Source organism: Arachis duranensis, chromosome 3 (genome assembly GCF_000817695.3).
Source record: "Arachis duranensis cultivar V14167 chromosome 3, aradu.V14167.gnm2.J7QH, whole genome shotgun sequence".
NCBI classification, from domain to species: Eukaryota; Viridiplantae; Streptophyta; class Magnoliopsida; order Fabales; family Fabaceae; genus Arachis; species Arachis duranensis.
The window spans coordinates 2,400,100-2,425,721 of record NC_029774.3 but is presented as its reverse complement, the minus strand read 5'-3'; the positions used below and the strand labels follow the sequence as shown (position 1 = coordinate 2,425,721).

At 35.0% G+C, this 25,622-nt stretch overlaps 4 protein-coding genes and 1 long non-coding RNA gene across 8 annotated transcripts; 4 read left to right on the top strand and 1 right to left on the bottom strand.

Moving 5' to 3' along the window:
* The first annotated feature begins 285 nt into the window (after positions 1 to 285).
* On the top strand, positions 286 to 3,722 carry LOC107476862 (uncharacterized). Its single transcript, XM_016096787.3, has 3 exons — positions 286 to 880; positions 1,210 to 1,371; positions 1,918 to 3,722. Exons 1-3 carry the CDS (start codon positions 335 to 337, stop codon positions 3,664 to 3,666), a joined length of 2,457 nt encoding a protein of 818 aa, XP_015952273.3. The 5' UTR covers positions 286 to 334; the 3' UTR covers positions 3,667 to 3,722.
* A 506-nt stretch (positions 3,723 to 4,228) lies between these two features.
* Positions 4,229 to 8,078, top strand: LOC107476863 (UDP-glucuronic acid decarboxylase 6). 2 transcript variants are annotated; one of them, XM_016096788.3, is made up of 14 exons: positions 4,229 to 4,418; positions 4,832 to 4,883; positions 4,979 to 5,081; positions 5,569 to 5,655; positions 5,773 to 5,860; positions 5,970 to 6,061; positions 6,193 to 6,257; positions 6,343 to 6,431; positions 6,620 to 6,697; positions 6,811 to 6,904; positions 7,079 to 7,145; positions 7,244 to 7,307; positions 7,388 to 7,428; positions 7,696 to 8,078. In XM_016096788.3, the coding sequence occupies exons 3-14, from the start codon at positions 5,004 to 5,006 to the stop codon at positions 7,879 to 7,881; spliced, it is 1,029 nt and encodes a 342-aa protein (XP_015952274.1). In that variant the 5' UTR covers positions 4,229 to 4,418; positions 4,832 to 4,883; positions 4,979 to 5,003; the 3' UTR covers positions 7,882 to 8,078. The 2 variants fall into 2 exon arrangements, with proteins under 2 accessions (XP_015952274.1, XP_015952277.1); XM_016096791.3 differs by lacking the exon at positions 4,832 to 4,883.
* An 849-nt stretch (positions 8,079 to 8,927) lies between these two features.
* On the top strand, positions 8,928 to 11,608 carry LOC107477150 (UDP-glucuronic acid decarboxylase 5). The gene is made up of 13 exons (XM_021137269.2): positions 8,928 to 9,011; positions 9,127 to 9,238; positions 9,439 to 9,525; positions 9,609 to 9,696; positions 9,832 to 9,923; positions 10,034 to 10,098; positions 10,178 to 10,266; positions 10,351 to 10,428; positions 10,519 to 10,612; positions 10,809 to 10,875; positions 10,966 to 11,029; positions 11,116 to 11,156; positions 11,262 to 11,608. The coding sequence occupies exons 2-13, from the start codon at positions 9,152 to 9,154 to the stop codon at positions 11,445 to 11,447; spliced, it is 1,038 nt and encodes a 345-aa protein (XP_020992928.1). The 5' UTR covers positions 8,928 to 9,011; positions 9,127 to 9,151; the 3' UTR covers positions 11,448 to 11,608.
* A 2,995-nt stretch (positions 11,609 to 14,603) lies between these two features.
* Positions 14,604 to 19,543, top strand: LOC107476864 (uncharacterized). Of its 3 annotated transcripts, none has more exons than XM_021137268.2 (12): positions 14,604 to 14,754; positions 14,885 to 15,097; positions 15,262 to 15,346; positions 16,069 to 16,265; positions 17,790 to 17,872; positions 18,052 to 18,097; positions 18,195 to 18,251; positions 18,361 to 18,415; positions 18,492 to 18,592; positions 18,717 to 18,780; positions 18,871 to 19,004; positions 19,108 to 19,543. In XM_021137268.2, exons 2-12 carry the CDS (start codon positions 15,014 to 15,016, stop codon positions 19,279 to 19,281), a joined length of 1,080 nt encoding a protein of 359 aa, XP_020992927.1. In that variant the 5' UTR covers positions 14,604 to 14,754; positions 14,885 to 15,013; the 3' UTR covers positions 19,282 to 19,543. The 3 variants fall into 3 exon arrangements, with proteins under 3 accessions (XP_020992927.1, XP_020992926.1, XP_015952278.1); XM_021137267.2 differs by having other exon boundaries at positions 14,881 to 15,097; XM_016096792.3 differs by having other exon boundaries at positions 14,604 to 15,097.
* A 632-nt stretch (positions 19,544 to 20,175) lies between these two features.
* LOC127745822 (uncharacterized) lies at positions 20,176 to 21,002 on the bottom strand. The gene is made up of 2 exons (XR_008007428.1): positions 20,680 to 21,002; positions 20,176 to 20,574 (listed from the first exon to the last, which is right to left on the bottom strand). It is a non-coding gene; the product is annotated as an uncharacterized LOC127745822 (long non-coding RNA).
* Positions 21,003 to 25,622: the final 4,620 nt, after the last annotated feature.

Sequence of the window (25,622 nt, the reverse complement as noted above, 5' to 3'; positions counted from 1 at the left end):
TTTTTTAAAAAATAAAACTAATAGGAAAAAGAAATTTATACACTAAAATTAGTTATTAGTGTATTTATATATAAATACATATGTAATTTAATTTATTTTTAAAATATATTTCTATTTCAAACATATATTTTATAATTGTGTCACTTTAATGACTAATTTAGTGTATAATCGGAAGAAAATATAGTATCTTATTTCTCCCACAGTTGTGTTATGCTGGTGCAGGTTCTTTTCTCACATTATATAAAACCCAAGCATGGCTCCAAACTCTCGCCATCACCATATAGTCACTACTACTACATACACTTTAATTACCTTAGCTTCAACAATAATATATATGATGGCAGCAGCCACTAATGGAGGCAAATCCATGTGGCAAGCATGCCTAGCCTCAGCCTTCCGTACAGCTCTAGCCACCACCATAGTGGGCTCTGTAACCCTCTTGGGCCCCCATTCCCTAAAAAAGCTTATCGAGCTGCCTTCATTCTCCTATGTCACCGTGGGAATAATCATCCTCAACGATGCCACCTTCGGAGACTCCTTGAGAGGCTCCTGGTATGCTCTTTATGCAACAATTCAGAGCATGGGCCCAGCCATGCTCAGCTTCTGGATCATTGGGCCCAGCCGCTTAACTAAGGAGACGATAGCGGTGGCAGTCGCCCTGGCCGCCTTCGTTGTGGCGCTACCGGGAGAGATTACGCATTTCATAGCTAAGAGGATAGCGCTTGGTCAGATAGTTCTTCTGTATGTCATAGCTTACATCAATGGTGCTCGTACTCAGCCTCTCATGCACCCTCTCGGCGTGGCGGCTAGCACCGCCCTCGGAGTGGCGGCCTGCATTCTCGCCCTGTTGTTTCCCTCTCCGCGTCTTGCATGCCGTCAGGTAATAATATTCATCCACCAAACATGCTTTAAATATTATCTTAAAAAAAAAGTAAAATAAACTACTTGGGTTGGTCAAAGTGATCAACTTATTCCTTCGATTAAATAAATGTCAGAGATTTAAATTTTACTTTATGCGTGTAGTATTTCATTAATCACTAAGAGACTCTTAAATAAAGCTCAAATTTAAAACGGATTAATACTTGATTTATTGTAGAATATATCATGAAAAAAAAAAACGGGTTAAGTATTGTCTTAAATATAAAGTATATTATATATATAGTTTGAGGTTAAATATGTATCTATTAATATATTTTTCCAACGGTGCAGGTGAAAAAGAATTACAAGCTATTAACACAGAATACGATTAAGAGGGTGAAGCTTTTGATGAAGGCAATATGTGAAGATGACAAGGCCTCTGTATTCATGTCAGTTTCTCAAGCCAACTGTTTCTCAACTACCAAGCTTCTCCAAATCATCACACACTACCAAGTATGCCTCACTAAATAACTCAATCCAAAAAAATTAACATTATTTAATATATTTATTAGAAATGGAGAACGATATATAAAATTAAATGTGGACACTATATATAAAGAGAGACATATAGATTTGGTATATATATCATCATTGGCCACTATGTTATGTTTTGTATTGTTAGAAATGTGTGTTAGTTAGATAATTAAAAATGGTTACTACTTAGCTTCTTGTTAGTTATATTTATTATTCTATATTTTTCTCTAGATTCTCATTTCTCTAATCGATCATCATGTCTCTCTGCACTAATCATCTTTTGTGTCATGATTTAGCATCATTATTGTTTTAGAATTTAATTTTTATATATTATAAATAAAATTTATACAGACAATTAATTATGTATATATTATCATCACATCAATAAAAATAATTAATATTCAAATTTATTACCTAAAAAATCATTTAAACATATAAATTTATTGAATGATCCTATAAAACTCTTGACAGTGCGTCAAAATTAAACTAATTATGTTAAAACACTTTTTCTTTCTATTTGAACAGAAAGGCATGAGGTGGGAGAGACCTCAAACCAAAATATTCAGATCCAATTGCTTATATGCTGTAGAGAAGCTTAAAGAAGTGGATATCACACTAAGAGGAATGGAACTGGCTCTAAGAAGCATCAATTCATTTCCAATAAGCATGATCAATGAAGACATGAAACATGGTCTTAATAGCCTCATGCAACAAATTAGCTTAACCATAAAAGAAACCAAACACAATTTGCATGGTGCTTCACTAACTGTCCCTGAACCAAGTGAAAAAAACATAACCAATTTTCTCCATTCCCTTCAAACCATTCCAACAACCCTACAAGATTTACCCTTTTATTTTTACTTGTTTTGCACTAAACTCCTCTACATGAAATCACTAGCTGAGCCTACTCCACCTAGTATTCAAGACCAACCTACTGAAAAAAATGGAAATCCAAATTTAAATTCTCCTGAGGGTAACAAAGAAAATTGGGCTAATTCTTTTGTGACAACATTAACAAGCCCAAAACTCATGGCATCATACAAGTGCTCTCTCTCATTGGGCCTTGCTGTTTACTTGGGCTTAGTATACAGCAAAAAGGATGGATTTTGGGCTGGGCTTCCTGTGGCTGTAACCTATACATCTGGCAGGGAAGCCACATTTAGGGTAACAAATCTCAAAGCCCAAGGAACCGTGTTGGGAACAGTGTATGGAGTTCTCATTAGCTTTGTCTTTGAGAGGTTCTTGGTACTAAGATTCTTGTCTCTTTTTCCATGGTTCCTTTTCACAAGTTTCCTCCAAAGAAGTCAAATGTATGGGCCTGCTGGTGGAGTATCTGCAGCTATTGGGGCCCTTTTAATATTGGGTAGGGAAAATTTTGGCCCACCAAAAGAGTTTGCTATTACAAGAATTGTTGAAACGTTTATTGGGCTTTCTTGTTCAATATTTGTGGATATTCTTTTCAGGCCCAAGAGGGCCTCAACATGTGCAAAAGTTGAGTTGTCCAATAGTATTTCCACACTAGTTGAGTCCATTGGATCCTTGTCCATCCTTCATGATTCATCGAAAACCAAGGTAGAACAAAACCAAAAGAAGCTAAAGGGTCATGTTAATAAGCTAAAGAAATTTGTTGTTGAAGCAGAAGCTGAGCCAAATTTTTGGTTCTTGCCATTTCATGGTGCTTGCTATAACAAACTCTTAGAATCTTTGTCAAGATTGGATGATGTATTGCAACTTGGTTCTCAAGCATTGAAGTTCCTCCAACAAGAGGTACAGAGATGTGAGGCATGTTGGAAAGAGCATGTGAATTTGATAGAAGGTGACATTGGACATTTGAAGGAACTCATTTGCAATTCAATGAAGAGTTTTGAGGAGATTTCTAAATTGAAATCTCTTGGGTTTCTTGAGAAGGAGCTTGAGAAGAAGAAGAACACTACTAGTGATGTTGAAGTGGGAAAGTCAACACCAAAGTCAAGTATATGCATGGTTTCTGGCTTAGGAGAAGATGGCCTTGAGAAAACTTTAGGATCTTATCTCCAACATTCAAGAAATGCTGTTGACCATTTATATGATGATGATGATGATGTTGAAGATGAGAAAGAGTTGAAGAGCCAAGTTGTTTTGAGTTTGAGTGCTTTGGGGTTTTGTTTGAGTGCAATCATGAAAGAGACAATGAAAATTGAAGAAGCAATCAAGGAATTGGTTCAATGGGAAAATCCATCTAGTGTGATTAATTTGTATGAAATATCTTGCAAGCTACATTCCTTGCACAAATGAAATACTCAATTGTTAATTTCATAAATGGAAAATTTTAAGAGAAATTGGATACTATATATGCATGTGTGATTTTTTTTTTTTTCTGTTGGCTTGGAATAGTTAGTGTGTCCTTGCCTGTTTGATTTGTGGGTTACACTTTTCAATATCTAAATAAATGAAAAAGTGTGATAAGAGTTTTATATATATCAAAATTAATAAATATCTTATACCAAAAATACTCTTAAACATATTAAAAATTAGTCACTAAATCAATTAATATCTGCATATAAATATTATAATATTATAGATTATAGATACATACATGTATATCATTATATTATATTTATTGAGACAGATCTTATAGGAAATAAATGATTGCTAGACAAAATGCTGGAGAAAAACATTGAACGTTTTTTAACTCACTAAAATCCGACAATCAATGGTGAAAAAAAAAATGGTAAAATCATGAAACAGTGACGTGGAAACTACGGAATTGGAGCATAATGTTAATGTTAGAGCAGTGACAGCTCATCCTTGTTCAGTAGTCAGCGTGTTGTTTGTGACTTATTGTGTTTATCAACAAAACATGCACACAAAATCAAGCTCACCTTACATACATCACATAACTTCTTCCTTTCTTTCGCATTATTACTAATTAGTTTCACTGATTTACAAATTCCAGATTTCACATCTCTGAAACTCTGACATTCATTCATACCCTGAATATCACCGCTCCCTGAAAACGCCTTTTGCTGTGTTCCTCTATCCTACAGGTAGTTCACTATTCAGTAGTAATAAAAAGGTTCAATTTTGGTACTTGGGTCTGTTCTCTGTAGTTACCTCTTACAGTATTCAGTAGGTGATTAAAAAAAGATTCAATTTTGGGTTTTGGGTACTTTGTTTTTCTTATTTTTTTGTTCTTTTTTAGTTTGGTATGATGCCAGCCTTTTTGGTTTCCATGTAGTTGCCTAGGAGCTTTCATGATTGTTATTCAACTTAACTTTCCGTGAGTTTGAAGGTTCCAAAAATTACTTTTTTTTTTCTTTCTTTCCTCACCTATTGCTATGTAATTAAGTAATTTAAAAAGAAAATTGTGGTTTAGTGTTTGGTAGTAGGAGAAACCTCAATTTCTGGATCTGCTCTTCCTACTATAAAACGGTGTTCTGATCATAGATCTTTGTGCCAGGCTTGTGATTTGGGGTTGTGGATTGATCTCTCTCTTTCTCTGCTTAAGTTAGGTAATTTGATTTGGTTCATTAAGTTTTGATGTTTTCAACTAATTAATGTGTGCAAATGCTCATAATAAGTGTTGACCGTTTGGAAATTGGTTCAGGATTTGAACTTGAAAGATTTTGACAATGGCAGCCAATGCTTCTAATGGAGCAGCAAAGCAACCTCCTCAGCCATCTCCCTTGCGCTTCTCCAAGTTCTTTCAGGTCATCCCTCACATGGCATTCTGTTATTCTGATTATGTTCTTCTGTTTTTGTTGGTTTGGATCCAGTTATGTCAATGCATTGGTAATCTACTATTGATGGTCTCTCATAGAGTCCTGTATTTGCATATACTCCCCTTCTCTTATAAATGAATCTTTGATTGTTGGATCTGGTAAATGTTACTCCTTTGGTTTCAAAATAACTGTGAATTTGGATAATGTAACGAAAGTGGTACATGAGAAAATTAAATTTTAGCACATGTGGGTCAGTTATACTACTTTCCCATGTCACTATCACATTAGCATGGTTCATATCACGTGGCAGATGTGTATGCAGAATCATATTACATCTCATGATTGAGAAGTGAGAACTCATTTATTACCTGGATAATGTTTTTGCCAGGAAACCTTTCTTTTTATTCATGGCCATTTCTTTTTCTCCCTCTTTACACAAATTATTGGTTCCCTAACTCTTTCTCATTGAAAACAGTCCAATATGAGAATTTTGGTTACTGGAGGAGCTGGATTTATTGGCTCTCACCTAGTTGACAGATTGATGGAAAATGAGAAGAATGAGGTCAGTGCAGTTGAGATCTTTCTGTACTGCTATGCATAGATCTGAAGTTTATTTGTGATTCAACAAGTGCTATATACAACTTTGGTACAGCATCTCACCGTGTGTTCGTCTAATCAGGTCATAGTCGTTGATAACTTCTTCACTGGATCTAAAGACAACCTTAGAAAGTGGATTGGTCATCCTAGATTTGAGTTAATTCGTCACGGTATAGTCTTCGCATTTTCTTTCTGTTGCAAGAAGCTTGGTAGTTAGATAAGATATGAAAATCACTTTTCTTTATTTCCATGTGCTTACTTCTCTTTTACTATTTGTAGATGTCACGGAGCAATTACTGGTGGAGGTTGATCAAATTTACCACCTTGCTTGCCCTGCTTCTCCGATTTTCTACAAATACAATCCTGTAAAGGTGGGATTTTTTAGAGTCTGATCTATTTCTTTACAAAAATCTTTCCATGTGTCACTGTCAATGGTAAATTGTTCTATCTGTTAAGTAAGTTTTTGTTAAACTATCTAATAGTTGATGGAATAACTTTGCAGACCATAAAGACAAATGTGATTGGAACACTGAACATGCTCGGGCTTGCTAAGCGAGTGGGAGCAAGGTTGGGGATCTATGTTTATTATTTATTTTATAGTCTAAACTGCTTGTGGAAATTGCTTTTACTAATTTGTAATTTTGTTCAACAGGATTTTACTTACATCTACTTCAGAGGTATATGGAGATCCCCTTGTGCATCCACAACCAGAAACCTATTGGGGAAATGTTAACCCTATTGGTATGTAGTTAATCAAAGTTTTTTATCTATGGAAATCTTAAACTGGGCAATCCACTGTTTAGTTTTAGCATGTCACAGTGGTTTATCATATATGTTGCTTGAATTGTATCTTGACACTTGACATTCATATATATTCCAAAGCTTGTTATATTATGAGGTCATACTCTAAACATAAAATGTGCATGCAGGAGTTCGAAGTTGTTATGATGAGGGCAAGCGAGTTGCAGAAACTTTGATGTTTGATTATCATAGGCAACATGGAATTGGTAATTCCTTATCCTTTTTTCCTTGTGATGTCTTCTCATTAATAGAGGGTATGGCAGTACATGTTTTCTTCTGCTACTAACTCAATGTGATGTTTATTTCCATCTGTCCACAGAAATCCGAATTGCAAGAATCTTTAATACATATGGACCTCGAATGAACATTGATGACGGCCGTGTTGTCAGCAATTTCATTGCTCAAGCACTCCGGTAAGACGAATATGCCGATAAATATTCATGAATTGTTGATTGCTAGTATCTCAGTTTATTTGCTAGGCCTTCATGAAATGATTTAAATACCTCCATTGAGCTGATTAGTCTTGGATCCAATTCGAGCTGGAGTCTTCAGTTGCTACTTCTCATGTAGTTTTTTGTATGTGACAGTGGTGAACCCCTAACAGTCCAACTTCCAGGAACTCAAACTCGCAGCTTCTGCTATGTCTCTGACATGGTATATATACAAGGCGTTTCTCGTTCATGCTTTGTCATATTTTATTTTACATACTAAAATAGCTATCTCATTCTGCTTGCGTGTTTGTAATGTACCAGGTTGATGGCCTTATCCGTCTAATGGAAGGCGAAAACACAGGTCCAATCAACATTGGGAACCCAGGTTATAGTTTAAACTGAAACCTTTGTATAATGATCTTTCGGACAAGTACTAACTTTTAGTCCATGGCTTTATTCTTTCAGGCGAGTTTACTATGACTGAACTTGCTGAGACTGTGAAAGAGGTTAGTAGTTTGCTTTCTTCTCTAACACTGACACAACAGTATGAGACTCACATGCAGTTGTCTTCACGTGAAGTTTAGGGTTGAGAACCGTCAGATGAATTGACATATTTGACTAAATTGTCATCTAAAGATTCTCAACTATCAACTTTACAAGAAAACAACTGCATGTGAGTTAGGGCATGTGTGTGTAATAGAATAGATCTACAATCATTAAGGAAGTAACTAATTAATGTTGCTTATTGCATCAACTATGGTTTGTTTATGCAGCTTATTAATCCAGATGTGGAAATCAAGATGGTTGAGAACACACCAGATGATCCAAGACAGAGAAAACCAGACATAACAAAAGCAAAGGAATTGCTTGGTTGGGAACCAAAGGTCAAGTTGAGAGATGGCCTTCCTCTTATGGAAGAGGATTTCCGTTTGAGGCTTGGTGTTCCCAAAAAGAACTAAGATTGTTCTTCCTTTTTGTTGTTACACCTTTATCACTTCATGTCATTATGGATTTTTATTTTTCGAATCACGACTTTGTGTCAATGTTAGATATTTCATAATAATGGATATTTTGGCTTGGAAGTGGATAATATTAGAAACGGCAATATGGAATTATGGATCTTGCCATGTTGAATTATATGAGATGTTCAGCTTAATTTGTTCTGTTCTTTTCTTTTTAAAAAGAAAAATTAAAATACAAATGAGTTAAAAGATGGTCAATGATTCTTTTGTTAATTTAATTTTGATGTATATTTTACACATATATTTAATCATGTAACGTTATATCATTAAAAATAATTACAATATCTAAAAAACAAATGTAATTGTGAGTCTGAATGAAATTAAATATTTTACTCTTATCAATATATTAAAATTAAATTTATAAAAAATTCAGGTAAATAATACTCAAGAAATATGTAAAAACCCAACAACTATATTAAATGCTTTAATTGCTCATCATGTTTATAACAAAAGGGTTGACTAAAGAAATTGAGATTTGAGAATGAGATTGAGAATGTTAAGGGAGGGGAAAAAGACAACCTCAGAAGTCAGCAGTTAAGTGGGGGAACATGACACGTGGCAGCAGATGTTGGTGCATGAAGTGTAACTCAGAGCAGCATTTTCTGCATGTAACCGAACATTTCTCGTCTCCTCTTAATCACAGAAAAAAGAGTGTGAACGTGTGATAGTTGTTGCATTTGCATCTATATTTGGATCCTTCACTCACCTTCTTCTTTCGGCACGATCCCATTCATTTCCATCATTTCTTCCTTCACTTCCAATCTCACGTCAAATACTCTTCCATTTACGTTCATTAGGTAGGCAAATTCAACTTGTCATATTCAATTATTTAAGATCATTACGCGTTCGGTGTGAATTCCATCACTACCTTTTGAAAATTGAATTTGGTTAATTGAAATTCTTTTTTAAGTTTCCGTTTTTGTTCCAATTTTGAATGGTATATATTTCAATCTCTTGATCTACTTCATCTTTCTCTCTCTGTGTGTATATATATAAACGGGTCTATGATCATAGGTTACTTGGAATAGAAGCTAGTTTAGGATTGATCTTTGAAGCGCTTAGATCAGGTTTATTGCATACTCTCTCAATTTCTGTCTCTCTGTTCTTTATTTGTTTGATGAATTTTAAGCCATATGATTTGCTCTATGAAATTTTTTTTACCTCCTTGATCTTGGTGTGTAGGAATTGAATTTTAGAGGACCTTGCAATGGCATCGAAATCTCCTAAGGATGATAACCAAGATGGAAAGCAACCTCCCTTGCCATCTCCGTTGCGTTTTTCCAAGTTCTTCCAGGTGAATTTTTAGCTTAGCTTATCTATTTTGATTCGGAAATTTCTTGCTACATTGTTCTTCTTTCACTGACTTCGTGTTAGATATGGTTTTTGCAATCTAACTGTTTCATAGTTTCAAAATTAAGATATTGTAGCTACTCTTTCTTATTGATTCTGCATTTGTTGGAGAATTCATTTAGTTCTTTTCATTCTTAACTATAGCCCAACATGAGAATTTTGATCACGGGAGGAGCTGGATTCATTGGCTCACACCTCGTCGATAGACTCATGGAAAACGAAAAGAATGAGGTCAGTTTGTCATCCTTTCTTATAATATTGTGTTTTTTTTGTCACCTCCTATTTAATTCTACTAACTAGCATCTTCTAATCAGGTCATTGTTGCTGATAACTACTTCACTGGATCCAAGGATAACATCAAACATTGGATCGGTCATCCAAGATTTGAGCTTATCCGTCATGGTACAGTCCATCTTTTTAACTAACCAACTGTCTTATATGCTGTATGATGTGCTTAGTATATTATGTTTTGCATTGCTTATAAATCTGCATAAATTAACTATGCTGATGCACATTATCACTCTTATCCCTTTCTAGATGTCACTGAAACTTTGCTGGTTGAGGTTGATCGGATTTATCATCTTGCTTGCCCTGCTTCTCCTATTTACTACAAATATAATCCTGTGAAGGTATTCTTGAGTTTTAATTTGTCTTCAATCATCTTCTTCTGTCATGCATCATTGGTTGAAAAATGAACCTTGAGAAACCAACTAATGTGCAAAGAAATAATATTCTTCAGACAATAAAGACAAATGTGATTGGCACACTGAACATGCTTGGGCTTGCAAAGCGAGTAGGAGCAAGGTTGGAAAACTTTCTATGTCAAGTAGTAACAATTTCAGCTTATACAATCAGTTGGTCTTAGTTCTTGTTTTATTTGCAGGATTTTGCTTACATCAACTTCAGAGGTTTATGGAGATCCTCTTGTGCATCCCCAACCTGAGACCTACTGGGGCAATGTCAACCCTAATGGTACATGCTTTTATATCAGTCTCAATCTGTGTATCTTGGCTTAGTTTATAACTGTATATGCACTGAATCATTGTGCTATAACAGGTGTACGAAGTTGCTATGATGAGGGGAAGCGTGTGGCTGAGACTCTGATGTTTGATTATCATAGGCAACATGGCATAGGTAAAATGAATTTCTGCTCTTGTTTTCCTCAAACTTGGAAGAAGCTTTTCTTTGCAACTCAACTTTGTTGTTTACATGCTTTTCATGTAGAAATACGCGTTGCAAGAATCTTCAACACATATGGACCACGCATGAATATTGATGATGGCCGTGTTGTTAGCAACTTCATTGCTCAAGCAATTCGGTATCTGAACCTCTTTCTCTCCTTATCCCATGGTTCGGCCATAATTACATGAATTCACCAATTAGCTGACATATCTTATACGAATTCACAATTTATCTGCATACCAGAAGTCATAAGTATACTTTCAACATAAAACATTTACATGTGACTAGCAATGATGCTTACAATTTCTCACATAATCATTGGTGTGTTGTAGTGGTGAGTCCTTGACAGTCCAATCCCCGGGATCACAAACCCGAAGCTTCTGCTATGTCTCTGATTTGGTATGCATGCATGCATATCCGTCTTTGCATCTTTGTTTCATTGAATTAGTATTTGTAAGCTGATTGATTGTGTTTATTGTGAAATCATAGGTTGATGGCCTGATCCGTCTCATGGAAGGATCAGACACTGGCCCAATCAACCTTGGAAACCCAGGTTAGACCTTATTCCAAACCTTGTAGTTGCTATCATTCCTTTCTTGCCTTGAGCAAATTAAATTGAATCACTCTTCTTTTTTGCAGGTGAATTTACAGTGCTTGAACTTGCACAGACAGTGAAGGAGGTTAGTTTATGATTTTACCCTTCTGAGTAGCATTAATCAGAAAACACCGAAAATGAAAACAGAAACCAATAAGATCCTAATAAAGTTTGTAATTTGTGTTTGCAGCTTATTAATCCAGCTGTGGAGATAAAGACAGTGGATAACACTCCTGATGATCCAAAACAGAGAAAACCAGACATTACAAAAGCAAAGGAAGTGCTTGGTTGGGAACCAAAGTTCGCATTGAAAGATGGTCTTCCTCTTATGGAAGATGATTTCCGAAAGAGGCTTGGTGTTGCCAAAGCCAAGTGATTTTATTCTCTCATTTTTTGATAATATGTCATGTTAAATTATAGATAATAAGCGAGGCCAAGCTAATAGTTTTCTTTTTCTTTATTCTTCACTTTTTATAATTATAGTTATGACGTTGAAGAAGTTGTAGTGCCTCAAATTTTGCTTCCTCTACTATCACACCAAGAAATCAAAACTTTTGTTTGACAATGAAATTGTTATTTAGTTGAAATAAGTGAAGTCGCTTCTTTCTGTTCTCTCTCCACTTTTCTACAGAATTCAGGCCGCACTGTTCTATTACATATCGATGATTTTTTATTCAATACTTGTTAACATCAACGTTTAAACTGGTTTTTTTTATTTTAATCAACTGAGCATAAATTAGTATTTTAATGATTTAACAATTTTGATACTTGATTGTTAACCATTTTTTTCAGTAATTCTGAAAAAGACTTTCCCACTGTGATCTAATTATAAAATAATTTTTTATATAATAATTTTATATATTTTAGTAGTTTTATTAGATAAAAATAACTTGTTCATACATTTTAAAAGAGAAGTGTGGGAATTTGGAATGGGATGAGATGACGGTGTTTAATTTGCGGGAAACGGTCCCAGTGACGCCATTGATGAGTGGAGTTTGAGTTTCATGGAGTTCTGATTTTGGAGGCTGTGTGGAACAATTGCAGAAGAATAATTTTCCATCCCCTGCGTTTTTTCCTGAGTTCTGTTTCTTTCATTGTATTGCTTTTAGTTCATTTTGCTTAATTTGGTTAGTTAGAAATGCATGTTAATGGATTTAGGTGTGTTTTGATTCATGCTGGTGTTTGAAAATTTTGCTGTTTTGGTGGAGAGGAGGAGCTGGCGCTGTGATTTCTGGGCTCAACGGAGGTGAGAAGAGGGAAAGAAGAAGAGAAAGGGGCGCGGCGGTGTGGGTTGTCGCCGGAGGTTGTGGTGAAGGGAGGTGGCCGTGGTAGTGCTAAGGTGATGGTGATGGAGGTTATGGTAATGGTGATGGTGAAGAAGATGAAGATGATAATGGTGAATGGTTGGCTCAGATTGGGGAGAGGGTTTGGGAGTGCCACGTAGGTTCGGAAAGGCACGAACCAAGCTCAGATCCAAGGTGGGGTACTTTTGTCACACGGACAGCATCATTCATGGGTACAAGGTTAGTTTCGAGCTATCATGGGTACAAATGTCAGCGTTTTCATCTCTCATAGGTACAAATGGTCATTCATTCACAAAAAAAATATGAAAACTAAGAAAAAAATCCTTCAAAACTTAAAAAAAAGAAAAAAAACGTGCATAAAAGCGGCTTCGAAGTGGTGTGGATGAGAGAAAGGAAACATCAAAAAATTGAAAGGCGTCACGACGGCACGACGAGAGGAGTTAGAAGAGAATGGCACGGCGTCACGACGAGAGGAGTTGGAGGAAGAGGTCTTGGCGTGAGGAATTGGAATAAGAGAGGGCATATTTTTTTAGCGCAAATATAATTTTTTAAAATTTTAAAATAAGATTTTTTAAAAAGTTAAATATTAATGTTTCCTATTACGCAATATGTTGGTGTGGTAGTGTTTACAATGTATCTACTGTCGATGGATGCTGACAATTTCAATGATGTTGTGATGAGTGCCAGCTCCATCAATTAGAATTGAGCACAGCTATTGTTTGTCATGGTTTGTGTTTATGGAATAAATATTAAGTATTAACACATAACTAAAAGATAATAGACAACCAATGGACAATAAAACTCAAATCAAATTTTAATCATCTTATTCTAAACATAAGTACAACTATTTTTATATAAAATTAATAATTAAAAATTATTAAATAATTTAGTATATTTAACTAAATTCATATATTTGAGCTTCTATCTTCTACCGTAAAGTGGACCTGTCGCCACATCAGCTCCCTCCTTATTCTTTATCCAAACTTGTCGAAATTCCAAAATACCCCTCCGTGCCACCGCGTCCATGTTCCAATAAACACACAATGCACAGAATGACAGAAAAGCGAGAACATGCCACAGAAACTGAGAAACAAGACAACGGCAGAACTCAGAAGTTTGGGGTTTTTTACTCTATTATGCACATCTTCATCACAATGAATTGGTACACATTTTTTTAAAAGAATATTCTAAAATGAAAAAACAAATAAAATAAAGAAGTGAATAATTAAATATTAATATATTATTGATTTTTTAATTTATATTGTATATTTGTATCTAAGTTTTATTAATTCAATGGTAATTGAATTTTTATTTTTTATTTTATTGTTTTTTATTTTATTTTAGAAGAATTTGATGTTACATTTTGCCTTATAACTTGTGCGATCGTATACACCAAACCGTATTAATTGATCACTTTTCATATAATTCAATAAATATAAAAAGAATTATAATAATTTAATAGTTAAAAAAAATACATAAAAAGAACCTCAAGGAATTTGGCTCGATTGTACACACTAACTATTTTTAAGAATACGAGATATACAAAAAAATTAGGAGCCACTTAAATAAAAGTATCTAAAACATTTTTTAAAGATAGTTTTTAATAATTAAAATTTAACATATATAATTGATAAAATTGTGTTATTTTTGTCAAAATTAAATTAAATAAATTAATTTAATTAAAAAAATAATGAATCGAATCTAAAACTGATTTAAATTAATTATTTTTTATAAAAATGAATATAATATTTTTATTATAGAATTAATTAAAAGATTTATTATTTTCTCAGTCAAATTAATTCATCTAGATTAATTTAACAAAAATAATATAATTAATCGATTATATGTTAAATTTTAATTACAAAAAATATCTTTAAAAAAATGTTTTAGACGTCTTTATCCGAATAGTTTCTAAAAAATTAAATAAAAAACACCAACAAAAAACAAAGTTGTTTTTCGAAGTACTTTCAACACTCACTATAAATTTAAATTTAAATAAAAACACAATACAAAATAAAATACACATGAAACAAGTCTAATAATTTTATTTGATGAAAAAATGCATTTGAGAGTCCTCTTTAAAGATAGAATACAGTGAATAGAAATAAGATTTGGCTAATAAATAACTGAAAACATAATGTATAGAAATAAGAATATCCAAAAGAAAATAGTTGATACATGATTGACACTTATATATGACACCTTTCTTTGTGTCTGTGTATCAAACGGCCACGCTTCACCTCAACGTCAATTCAACAAAGAACTAACACATCCTTTTGTTCCCTCTCTTCCACGTTATTCATTCATTTCATTAAGCTTCTCCATTCAACACTCCAATCTTCAACTGCATTATATATAGAACGAACCAACGATAACAAGGTAAAAAGAAAAATGTTGACACACCACAAACAAACCAAACTCTCTGTTACCAAATAAATCTGCGTTATTTCCGATTTTATTTATTTTATTTTTTCTTCTTTTGTCTGTTACTGTTGTTGCCGGAAGGAAGGAAGGAAAATGTTGATGCCGTGTTTGGATCGGAGATTAAATTAGGGATTTCTAGGGTTTTCTTTTTTGCGCGCTATTGCTTCCGCTCCGAGGTTGCTTTAACCAGTTTCAGATTCCGATTCCATTGGAGATGTCCGAAGCTCATTCCACGCAGAATCGAAGCTCCGCGTACCTCGACGCGCTCTCTCAAGCGATCCACAAGAAGCTCCAGCGGGTTCGGTTTTCCTATTCTTTTTTTTTTTAACTTTTGGGGAAATTTGTTATGTTTGAATGCCGGGAAAATGCTGTGAAATTGAAATTGGAGCTAGGAATCCTTGATATGCTTGCTGTGTTGCGTTGCTTTTTGTTTTGGCTGAAGAGAATTTTTATGTGGTGCAGGCGCTAGCTAATTCCTCGCAGAGGCGCAATTTGTTGCAGGAGCTGTTTGCAGACGTTGCTTTAGAAGTTGATGACCGAGCTAAAGGTGAATTGAGAGTCGAAACCATTGATTATCTTCAGAACATAGCCTTACTTTTCCTTTTGAAAAAGTTTGCAGTCTAGTGTCTTTGATGGTGTTGCTACCGTTTGACATGGGGTTATTGTTTATGGTTCACTCTGTTTGCATGATCACGGTTTATGGATTTTTTATTTTATTTTTTTCTGGAAGAAGATTCTTATGCTTAAAATGAAAGATTGCATGTAAGGTTGTCGTCTATCCTATGTGTGCCAAGAAAATTCTGTCTGAAAAACATGTGTTGTGTGACATAAAGCCAATTTTGTGGCATTGAATAGTCAAACGTATTAATGTGGGTAGTTTACAGTGGTGGAAAAGTGTTCTAGGAGGCAGTTGAAGCAAAGTTTTATTTTCATGATTTTGAGGTTCTTCTAGACAGACATCTCCAACAGCAACTTCTAAAGAACTATATGGTGTTTTTTGAGGTTCTTTCAATATAAGATTTTATCATCCTTTCCACATATTGAAGTCTTTTTTCTTGCTCTTGATTTATCAGAACTATATTATAGTTGTATGATACTTTTTGTAACTCTTACCTAGGATTCATAGGACTATATTAGTATGCCCAGCTAACACTAAAAGTTGGTCTATTATGTTGCTGTGCTAACACATGGATATTTGAATCTAAAACTGCCGAGAGCCCTTTTTCAAACAAGAATTACCAACTGCAATTTTTCCCCCTACAATAACAGAAGTAATTGTCAACAAGGAAGAAGATGCCATTGGTCCTGCAGAGGATGTCCTTGATGGTCCATTATGTTTCTATGATGTGCTTGCTGATTATTTTGTACGAGTACCTGGGAGTGGAAAGCCTATCCTTGACTTGATTGTGCAACTATGGAGCCAATCTTTTTCTTCGCATATCTTTGCCCTCCTTTTTCACAAATGGGTATGTGAGCTTGTGTATTTCACAATTCATGGTCTTGTTGCTTGCTTGAAAATATTTGAATATCGGATTAATTTCATCTGAAGTGAGCTTGTCTTAAAGTTCAAAAGTAAATGTATTAGTTCTTAGGCTAATAAAGTAGAGTGTACTTATAACCTAGTAAATTATATAAGCTAGCTATTTTAGAGATAAATTCACTTCAATAGAACTTTTACCCGAATTTATTGCACTTGATTTGAATCATTTCGAACATTACATCACATTCAAGAGAAAATCGAGCAAGATACTAAAGAAGCCTTATCAATTTCTATTTTGTTAAAGGTTATATATTTGAAGTGCCTAGATTTGTTTCCGTCATGATTGCCATGCCTTTAAGGCTTTAACACACCTAGAAGCCAACTACGGAAACATTTTTTTAGTAATATTATGGTTAAAATACATGGAAATATCTCATATTATCCTAATCATATCTTAGAATACCAGTGTGTCCTACAAGAATATATGATATGAATCATACGAATAATTTCTATATTTCCCTCATATTTCATGATTTAATTCTCTAACTAATTTGTTTTCATTAGAAGTCTAGTATTATTATAAATAAATAGGAAATAATGTTTCATCTTATTGCATCACAACGTATCCTATCAAATTGTCAGTACTACTGGATTAATATTAATCTACCCTTTTATTAATTAAATGTGTAATAGTAACAAATGTCGGATTAGTCAACATTGTAAGTATGTTGTTCTATTAGGGTATTTTAAAGAGAGGGAGGGAGGTAGAGAAAAGGAGGGGGGGATTAAAACCAAACCCCTCCCAATCACTATTTTATATCTACATGCTGTCCTACAAGAATCTCGGTTCTCTCTTTTCATTATTCACTGACCATATTCTCAACACTTACTTTGGGTGACATGATCATCAAAAGCTGAGGTTTCGTGATGTTCAGTCTTTTTTGTCTGAAAGTGTTGGCATACTGGTTCGCAATTCCCTTTTTAAGTTAGTTCTATACCATAAGGCGGTTCATACTAGCTGATGTACTATGATTTATTCTCTGTTATCTTAATTTTTTAATAATTTGTCATTGGTTTCTGAAGTTAATGCAACGCCTGAATCAGTATCAAATTAATATATCAGTGAGCAGTTGATAGAAAGTTAGTAACTATTTTTCAAACCCCTAACATGAGCAGGTTTTCCCTTTGATGTTTAGGAACTTAATACATATCATGTCTAATATATGATGAATATTTATAGAGAATAACTGGAATGAGTTGTAGCTATTTTAATGATGACAATTCTGAGAAGCAAAACAACAAAATATGTAATGTGACAATAGAATATGATATAACTTGTAAACTATGTCAGAAGTATGAGGGATCCTAACTTTTACAAACCATATATAATCCAAAACTAATTCATATTATTTGTTCTTGTTTATATCCTGAAAATCTTCTCTTTTTTGGGTCTCTATGTTTCCCTTTGGCTGCCTGTTGTGTTTCACTATAAGTTCAAACCTTTTTGCAGTTATTTGAAGCTCAAATTGATAAGCCAGAAGTGCTCCTCCGCTATTCATCTGCTCTAGTTCAAGGAGCCACAGATGTGTTCTGGTAAGAGTGCAATACAAGCTGTTAAACGGAAACAATTGACATTAGTTTATTGGCTATAACTGCAAAGTTTGAACATGGATTTGGATTGTTTGATATTGAAATTTTACATTGTTTGGAAATTGATGTTCCTTATCAAACCAAGATGATAATGAAATTATATTTGTTGGTGCTGTGTGCAGGATTGACATTCAAACAAATACAAGGCGTTTCCAGTCTCTATTTCTTGTAAGAGTCCCAAACGAGAATCTAATATTTGCATGATGTCATTATTGCTTCTTTTTTCTAATTCCTTTGCCTGTTCTTTTTATTTCCCTCAAACCAGTACCTTCTGGAAGATGTTGCATTAGACCATAATCGATTGAATAAAATTCCTGTCCAGGTTAGATTAATCAGATTGAGTTTCTAATATTAGACAAGTTTTTATTGGATCCTTTAGTTTAGTTGCTAGTGATGGCATTTTAAAACTGTAACTTTCATTTAACTCTCAGGCTCAGCGAGACATGTATCTTTTGCTCTCAAGGTTCATTTTATTTTACAATTCAGGTAGACATTTGGAGGAATGGATTAGCATATGAATTACATTGCACTAGAGTTTGAAATATATACATTTTCTTTGCAGCTGACAAAGTGGATAACTTCTTGAAACAATGTCCAAATTTTCCAACTGCTTTTCTAATTGGTGGTCCAGCAGATATATTCGTTACTGAACTTACTGATCAGGTACATTCGGATTAACTTTTCAACTTCAATAGTTAGGAGCCATATCATCTAATGCCATGCAAAATAATATGAAGGAAAGAAGATACTAGCCATAATGTATTTTGAAAAACTTTTTTCATGGCAGCTTCAAAAGTTGAAGGTGGAACCGGTGCTGTTGCATTATCTTTCAGAAATTAAGGTCCTCCAGGGTACTACATCAACCAAATCCAGTATTTGGAGTATTCTTATCTCAACCTAACATAGCTATGCCATTTCTTTTGTTTATGCTAATGGCACAGGTATGGAATTAAGAATGACTACAAGCACGAGATTGAAGACGTGTTTATATAGTTTTACATCTCCTGGTGGTCCAATGTATCCAACCAGAGCTGTTCGTCATGCTGCTTGGGAAGCACTAGATTTGCTCTTTCCAGTTAGTATTTTTATTTTGGTCTACAAGCTACTTCTTGTTCATGGCAAATCATTATAAATTGCAAGAACCTCGTCCTGTCTAACATTGTCATGTCATGTTACAGGTTGGAAGATACCCTCGGCATCTTATAAGTTTGTTCTTCAGGTTGCTCTATCCATGGTATTGGCCGTCCTCGTGTTGGAACTTCGTGATGGCATGTCTTCAGGCGTTATATTTCTCATTAATAGGGTTTATATATTCTACGTGGGACAACTTTACTAAACCAAAATCGCAGTAGTTTCCCACTTCCCCTTGCCACTGCTCTGCGTGATTTCTACATGCGTAGAAGTTACGCCGTCGCTTTGAAAGCCGAGGGAAAAAATGTTATAGATGAATTCGTGGCACCACGATCCTGTGATTTTTGCTCGGGGTCAATGGGATAATACGTGTAAAACAAGTAAACCTTTGTTAATGATATGTATGATTTGTTCACTGTAGATACAATAAGTTCACATTACAAGGTCTTATAACATCAGAAAATGATAAGACGGTTAAATTGATGAACTGCAATTCGTTTCACACAAATATGAACAAGGATTTGTTCAAACATTAAACACATTCTGCGTTTGTTTTGAGGTACTAGGATTTTGAGATACTGGGATAGAGATTGAAAAATTGAGACACAATATTATGTTTATTGGTTCAGAGATTGGTATTAAAATTTGTCTCTGTTTTTTAAATTTTAATATTTGAGTACTTCTAAAAGGTAGGGGCACAAGGGACTGAAATTTTTAGAGACGGAATTTTTAGAGACGGAAACTGAAATTTTAATAATATTTTATACTTAAAATATTCTCATTTCAATTAATTAATTTCAATTTTATCTTTTGTACAAATTAAATTAGAGTTTTATTCTTGTTTTAATTTCTGTCTCTCACTTTACACCAAACAGAATATTAAAATTTATTTCGGTCTTTATCTCTTAATCTCTGTTTCTACCAAAGACTATCCTGTTGATAAAGATTCTCACTGACAGCATTACTGCATCTAAAACAGAGTAACCCCAAATCTAATAGTAGCTTGTGATGGATCGTTAGCCTCAACTGCAACAATGACATAAAATTGTCTTGCAGTTGTACGGTCCAGTAGAAGAGATTAATTTTCATGCAGTAAAGGAATCGACCCCAAGAAGGCAATAAAGATTCCAAGTAGTGCAGATAGAAGGAAATTAAGCTCAACATGCATATCAAATTCACTGCACAAACAATAACCTGAATATAGCCAACCATATCTATAGAGTATCCCCAGCCTGAATATGTAGATAACGGAGATTACATCTTACTAGATCTAATGCAAGTTGCCACAAAATCTATAAAGAAGTACTCCCCTGAAACCATGAAAATTTTTTGTTAACAACCCTTGTACAAAACAAGACGACTTATGACAACTATGCGATCGCATGAACCTTTTTTGTTTTCCTTTTAATTCTTTGCCGGGGAGGGGAAAGAGGGTAGTTGGAGCCGGAAAACCACCTCAACCGAAGATTCCTCCGTAATGGTTTGACCAAAGCAAAAGCGACTATCGCTAAACTCTGCAGCTTCCCACATTATGCAGCCACAGAATATCGCCGTTGAAAACGCCATAATCCAAATTAGAAAATAAAGTAATGAACGAGAATTGATCAAATTCAAGGTACCTTAGCAGTGGCTAGGTAGCGGCGCGGCTGATGGCACGGTTTCCGGATCCAGGCTTGTTACTGATGATGTCATGAGAGCCATGTCGAGAACCGCGGACATGCTTTCGCGTTGAGATTTGAAAATTTCAACGCGTCGACGTCAAACTGAGACTGTGAAATGAGCACTGAGCGATAATGTCAACGGCTTCTCACAGAAAATATAGAGGGAGAAAAAGGAACAGGAACGTGTTACTGATTAACCATGCTTCATGCAGCGTGATTAAATTGAAGAAATGTTTAAAAATATGCAAGCAAGGTAGTTTTGGGATGTAAGGTCCCGGGTTCGAATCTTTCAAGGAATAGAATAAAACTTTTTTATTTCAATATGTGCAATATAGATTAACATCGAATAATTTTGGCAAACTACAACGCATGACAAAATAAGTAATTACGAAAATGTCAAAATTGAATGAGATGAACATATGTCTACGACTGTGTCTAGGGTGCCAGTGCGCGAAGGAAGCAGGTAGAAGCAGCAACCACCAAAGCAGCAAACAACGTTGGCAAGAAGAAATCGATGTGGAAGCTGGTGGTGACAGCTTGCTGAGGCAAGTGCACCATATCTCTAGGAAAATCCAAAGGGATTGTGACGAAATGTGAAGATTGAGATATCGCTAACATGAAGGCCAAGGTTGGGGGTAAGGATGCAAGAACCACCGTAGCAATCAATAGAATCATCCACTTTGAGGCGTACAGTAACGTTGATACCACTCGAATTTTTGTTTGATGCTCAGTAAGAACCAAACGTGGAGGCACGTTTTTCTAACTTTTCAGCATAGTGTTTATGATTCCTTACTTAAAATTTTGAAAATTATTACCGATCAAATAAAAAATAATAATATTTACTGATAATATAGTATTATTTTTATTTATATTTAACTACTTTTTTATTATTAAAAATTTAACAACAAAAATAAAAATAAAATTTATTTTAAATATTAAAAAATAATTTTTTTAAATTTTAAAAAAATACATATTTTATCCTACTTACTAAAAATATATATACCTAGCTATCTCATCCTCTTTTGTAATTCTCTTGTTTTAACTTTCAAGTATTTTTTATTTTTATAAATTAAATAAATATAATAATTATCGAAATAAATAATTTAAAAAAAAAATTATCAAAATAAATATTTTTTCTTATCGCGTTTACATTGTAAATGAGATAATTTTGCACGTGTCTCGTTTACAATGTAAACAAGATAAGACAGGTGGACGTAACATGTGAATATCTCGTTTACACTGATACATGTATATATTTTTTTAAGAAATTTTTTTTAAAAAAATAATAAAAAATATTAATAATATTAACAATCTAAACTTTTAGCATGCAATTAGTACATACAAAAATTAGTAAGAGAGATTAAAATTGATATATTTGATCAAATAGTATTCAAAAAGAGTACATACAAAATTTTATATTAAATTATAATCCAATTGGATTTATTTAAATTTGAAAAATAAAAAATTCGTACCGTGGTTAAGTTCCATGATGAGAATAAATACGATAATTGTGCCAACTTCTAAAAATCGAAAGATGGAAAGGGTGAAGTTGATGTGATATATAAAACACAAAAAGATGAGATAACCGTTTGATGGAATAGTGGGAAGAGAATTGAAACGGTTATCTCTCACGTTATCTCCCACACTATTCACGTATGAGATAACGGTTTCAATTCTCTTCCCATTATCCTATCAATCTCTCCTAATAATTGTCAAACGGTTGTTTTTATTTTTGAAATTTAAATCAATCCAATTGGATCATAATTTTTATGTACTTTTTTTAGTACTAATTGATCAAACATATCAATTTTAATCTCTTCTACCAACTTTTTTATGTACTAATTGTATGCTAAAAGTTTGGATTATTGATATTATTAATATTTTTTATTATTTTCAATTTTTTTAAATACATGTATCTCGTTTACAATACACGTGTTGCGTCCACCTGTCTTATCTCATTTACAATGTAAACGAAATACATGAAAAATTATCTCGTACTTTTATTAGTTCATAGGACTCAGCAAGGCTTCTCCCTTCAACCTAAGAGGTTTAGAAACTCATACTGAAAGTAAAATACAATGTAAAATTCGAATATAGTGTGTAAAGTATGCGTGTTTGATTAATTCTAAAATATATATTTGTTCTTCATCAATATGAATGCGTTGAACTGGCATAAGGTTATCACATTCTACATGGATTCAGAGTGCGTCTTTCATCAGACAATGATGAACCACCAGCTTGAATATACGTCTCTCAGATGGCTAATCCACGACTTCGTTGGAGACTTCTCGAGACATCAGTTCAGCCAATTTACGGGGAGACTAGGGTCTCTGTGGTAGAGGCTAGAACCCACGGTGCAGCATTCTCTGATTCGGAAGATCCGACCTTGTTTGTGGCGTTTTGAATAGGATCATTAAGGAGAATGGACTGTACGAGCTTCACCCTCAATTAGAATGGATCCGCACTAAACTTGGGGTTCAGATTTAGAGGAGTATTGGCAGCTGCTCAAACCAGTGTCAATCACATACAGCCTGTCTTTGAAGAAATGACTCACAAGCAAAGAGAGCAGTAATACCATAGTTAATTCAGAAAGACAAAGTAACTCGAATCCTCAACTCTATTCCTATCTCTATTTATATATTAGACCTTTTTCTTTATTCCTTTTATGAATAGTTTCCCCTTATCATCAAAACATATAAACTTTCGGATTTCGCCTAACTAAGACCTGCAAGATAACCATAACTTGCTTCAAACCACAATCCTCATGGGATCAACCCTGACTCGCTCAGGTATTACTTTGACGACTCAGTGCACTGGCTGGTACTGCTGTACAAAGATATGAGGATTCGTGCGCACCAAGTTTTTGGCGAAAATATGAAGTAAACGAAAATATCCTGAATGATAGGCGAAGATTAGGATCTCTGTGGTATAGGCTAGAATCCAAAGAATCAATATTCTCTGATCCGGAAGATTCGACCTTGTCTGTGACGTTTTGAGCAGGATCGTCAGGAGAATGATCTGCTAGAGCTTCACCCTTCGTCAGATTGGATGACCATGGCCAATGGCGCTCAATCTGTAGCAGAGGAGATCAATGACCGTCCAAAGTGTTCTGTTTTCATTGCTATGAATTCTGTTTCTATTTTGATTGCTGCATATGATCATGACCCTAAAAGAAAAACAAAACAAAACAAAACAAAAGGAAATAAATAATTAATTAAGGATGGGTTGCCTCCCAACAAGCGCTTCTTTAATGTCATTAGCTTGACGGACAACTCCTTTCAAGGAGGAAGATAGTCTCTTACTCCTTACTGGGAGCTTCCTTCCTGTGCTCTCATAGAATAGTGTAATACGCTCAAGAGACAGGATCTTGTTCACTGCCTAAGGCAGGGTTGGGCTTGCAGCATTATATTGGTGTCCCTTTTTATCACTTCCCTCTTCCATGGTAAATACCACGATGAGATAAGAAAATACCACCATCTTCCATGGTGAAAAGCCCTCAGTAAGGATATTTTTGTTTTTCCAGCCCCTAGGTATCTTCCTTTTGGGGCCTTCCTCCTCTGTGGATAGTGTACATCCCACACCAAATTTATGTTTGGTCTTAGGAGGGATTGAATTGGTTTCATCCAAGGGAGGAGGCTTGGATGCTGAATCTTTTATGCAAGTGCCTCCCTTGTCAGGGGATAGTGGAGGGTCAAGAACTTTGAATACCATCCAGTCCTTATGCAAGGTAATCCTTGTTTCCTCTTGGATTTTCAACTTCTCCATTACTATACTTTACCTTAGGTCACATAGAGCATTCTCAGAGGTCATGGTGCCTATGGTGCAAGGAATCAGAAAAACGTCCAGGATCTAGAAGCTTCTGAGGTAGCTTCTGCTGAAAAGCAATGGAGGTTCTTCCTCAAAAGGCTTTGTACCAAATAGTTTGGCATTCAGCTTCATAAGAGCTCCTAGGTACCGAGCAACTTGCTCTTCTCCAGTGTCTTCATCCTCATATGAGGGTGAGTGTTCATCAGAACTCTTGCACTGCAGAAGTGCATACAAAGAAACATCTATGGTCTCTATATGAGCCTTGACTTCCTTTAATTTTTTGGTAGGGATTTCTTGAGTGGGTATTGAGCATTCAGAAGGTGTGCTTTTACTGGTGTTTAACGCCAAATCTGTTAGCTTATTGGACGTTGAACGCCCATGCTGTGCATCCTTACTGGCGTTCAACGCCAGCCCCTTTAACATTTTGGGCATTGAACGCCTAGCAGGGGTATCCTTGCTGGCGTTCAACGCCAGCTTCCCTGGGTGTGTGGGCATTGAACGCCCAGTGAGGGGTTCTTCATTGGCGTTCAACGCTAGAGTTCCTGGATGTTTGGGCGTTGAACGCCCAGCCAGTGCTCCCTGGCTGGCGTTCAACGCCAGCTCTGCTGACAGGATGGGCGTTGAACGCCCAGTGAGGGGCGTTCAGCGCCTAGCTCTCTACCATCTTGGCGTTGAACGCCCAGTGAGGGCTTCCTCACTGGCGTTCAACGCCTTTTCAACTTCTTTAGATTCAGCCTCAACCTCAGTAGAAGGTGTCAGATTTAAACTTAACCCAAGATCATACAGGATTTTGTCAAAAATGATCTTTCCAGTAGTCCATAGGATCTGAAAGCTCCATGGATCTGACATCTTCCTTGGCAGCTTATGCTGAATCAGGATACTGTACTTCTCAGTAAGTATCTCTATTTCATCTCCCCTTAGATCCTTCTTTTCAAAAAGAATGTCTTTTAGATAGGTCGTATAGGGGTCATTTTTTCCAATACATCTGTAAAAGAGATATTGACTTGCATCTCCTTAAGGGCTGTTGGGAAATGAGCTAACTGCTCATCTGCGAGTTCTTTCTACATGTCAAGGAAATGTGGCTCTTGAGGTTC

Excerpts from the sequence above, each read along its gene's own strand:
- LOC107476862 (XM_016096787.3), top strand. The coding sequence starts at position 335 with ATGATGGCAGCAGCCACTAATGGAGGCAAATCCATGTGGCAAGCATGC. Across the intron at positions 881-1,209 it reads CGCGTCTTGCATGCCGTCAG|GTGAAAAAGAATTACAAGCT; the intron begins GTAATAATATTC and ends CCAACGGTGCAG. Across the intron at positions 1,372-1,917 it reads AAATCATCACACACTACCAA|AAAGGCATGAGGTGGGAGAG; the intron begins GTATGCCTCACT and ends CTATTTGAACAG.
- LOC107476863 (XM_016096791.3), top strand. The coding sequence starts at position 5,004 with ATGGCAGCCAATGCTTCTAATGGAGCAGCAAAGCAACCTCCTCAGCCA. Across the intron at positions 6,432-6,619 it reads GGGAAATGTTAACCCTATTG|GAGTTCGAAGTTGTTATGAT; the intron begins GTATGTAGTTAA and ends ATGTGCATGCAG. Across the intron at positions 6,905-7,078 it reads TTCATTGCTCAAGCACTCCG|TGGTGAACCCCTAACAGTCC; the intron begins GTAAGACGAATA and ends TGTATGTGACAG.
- LOC107477150 (XM_021137269.2), top strand. The coding sequence starts at position 9,152 with ATGGCATCGAAATCTCCTAAGGATGATAACCAAGATGGAAAGCAACCT. Across the intron at positions 9,239-9,438 it reads GTTTTTCCAAGTTCTTCCAG|CCCAACATGAGAATTTTGAT; the intron begins GTGAATTTTTAG and ends TCTTAACTATAG. Across the intron at positions 10,613-10,808 it reads TTCATTGCTCAAGCAATTCG|TGGTGAGTCCTTGACAGTCC; the intron begins GTATCTGAACCT and ends GGTGTGTTGTAG.
- LOC107476864 (XM_021137268.2), top strand. The coding sequence starts at position 15,014 with ATGTCCGAAGCTCATTCCACGCAGAATCGAAGCTCCGCGTACCTCGAC. Across the intron at positions 17,873-18,051 it reads GGAGCCACAGATGTGTTCTG|GATTGACATTCAAACAAATA; the intron begins GTAAGAGTGCAA and ends TGCTGTGTGCAG. Across the intron at positions 18,781-18,870 it reads AGAAATTAAGGTCCTCCAGG|GTATGGAATTAAGAATGACT; the intron begins GTACTACATCAA and ends CTAATGGCACAG.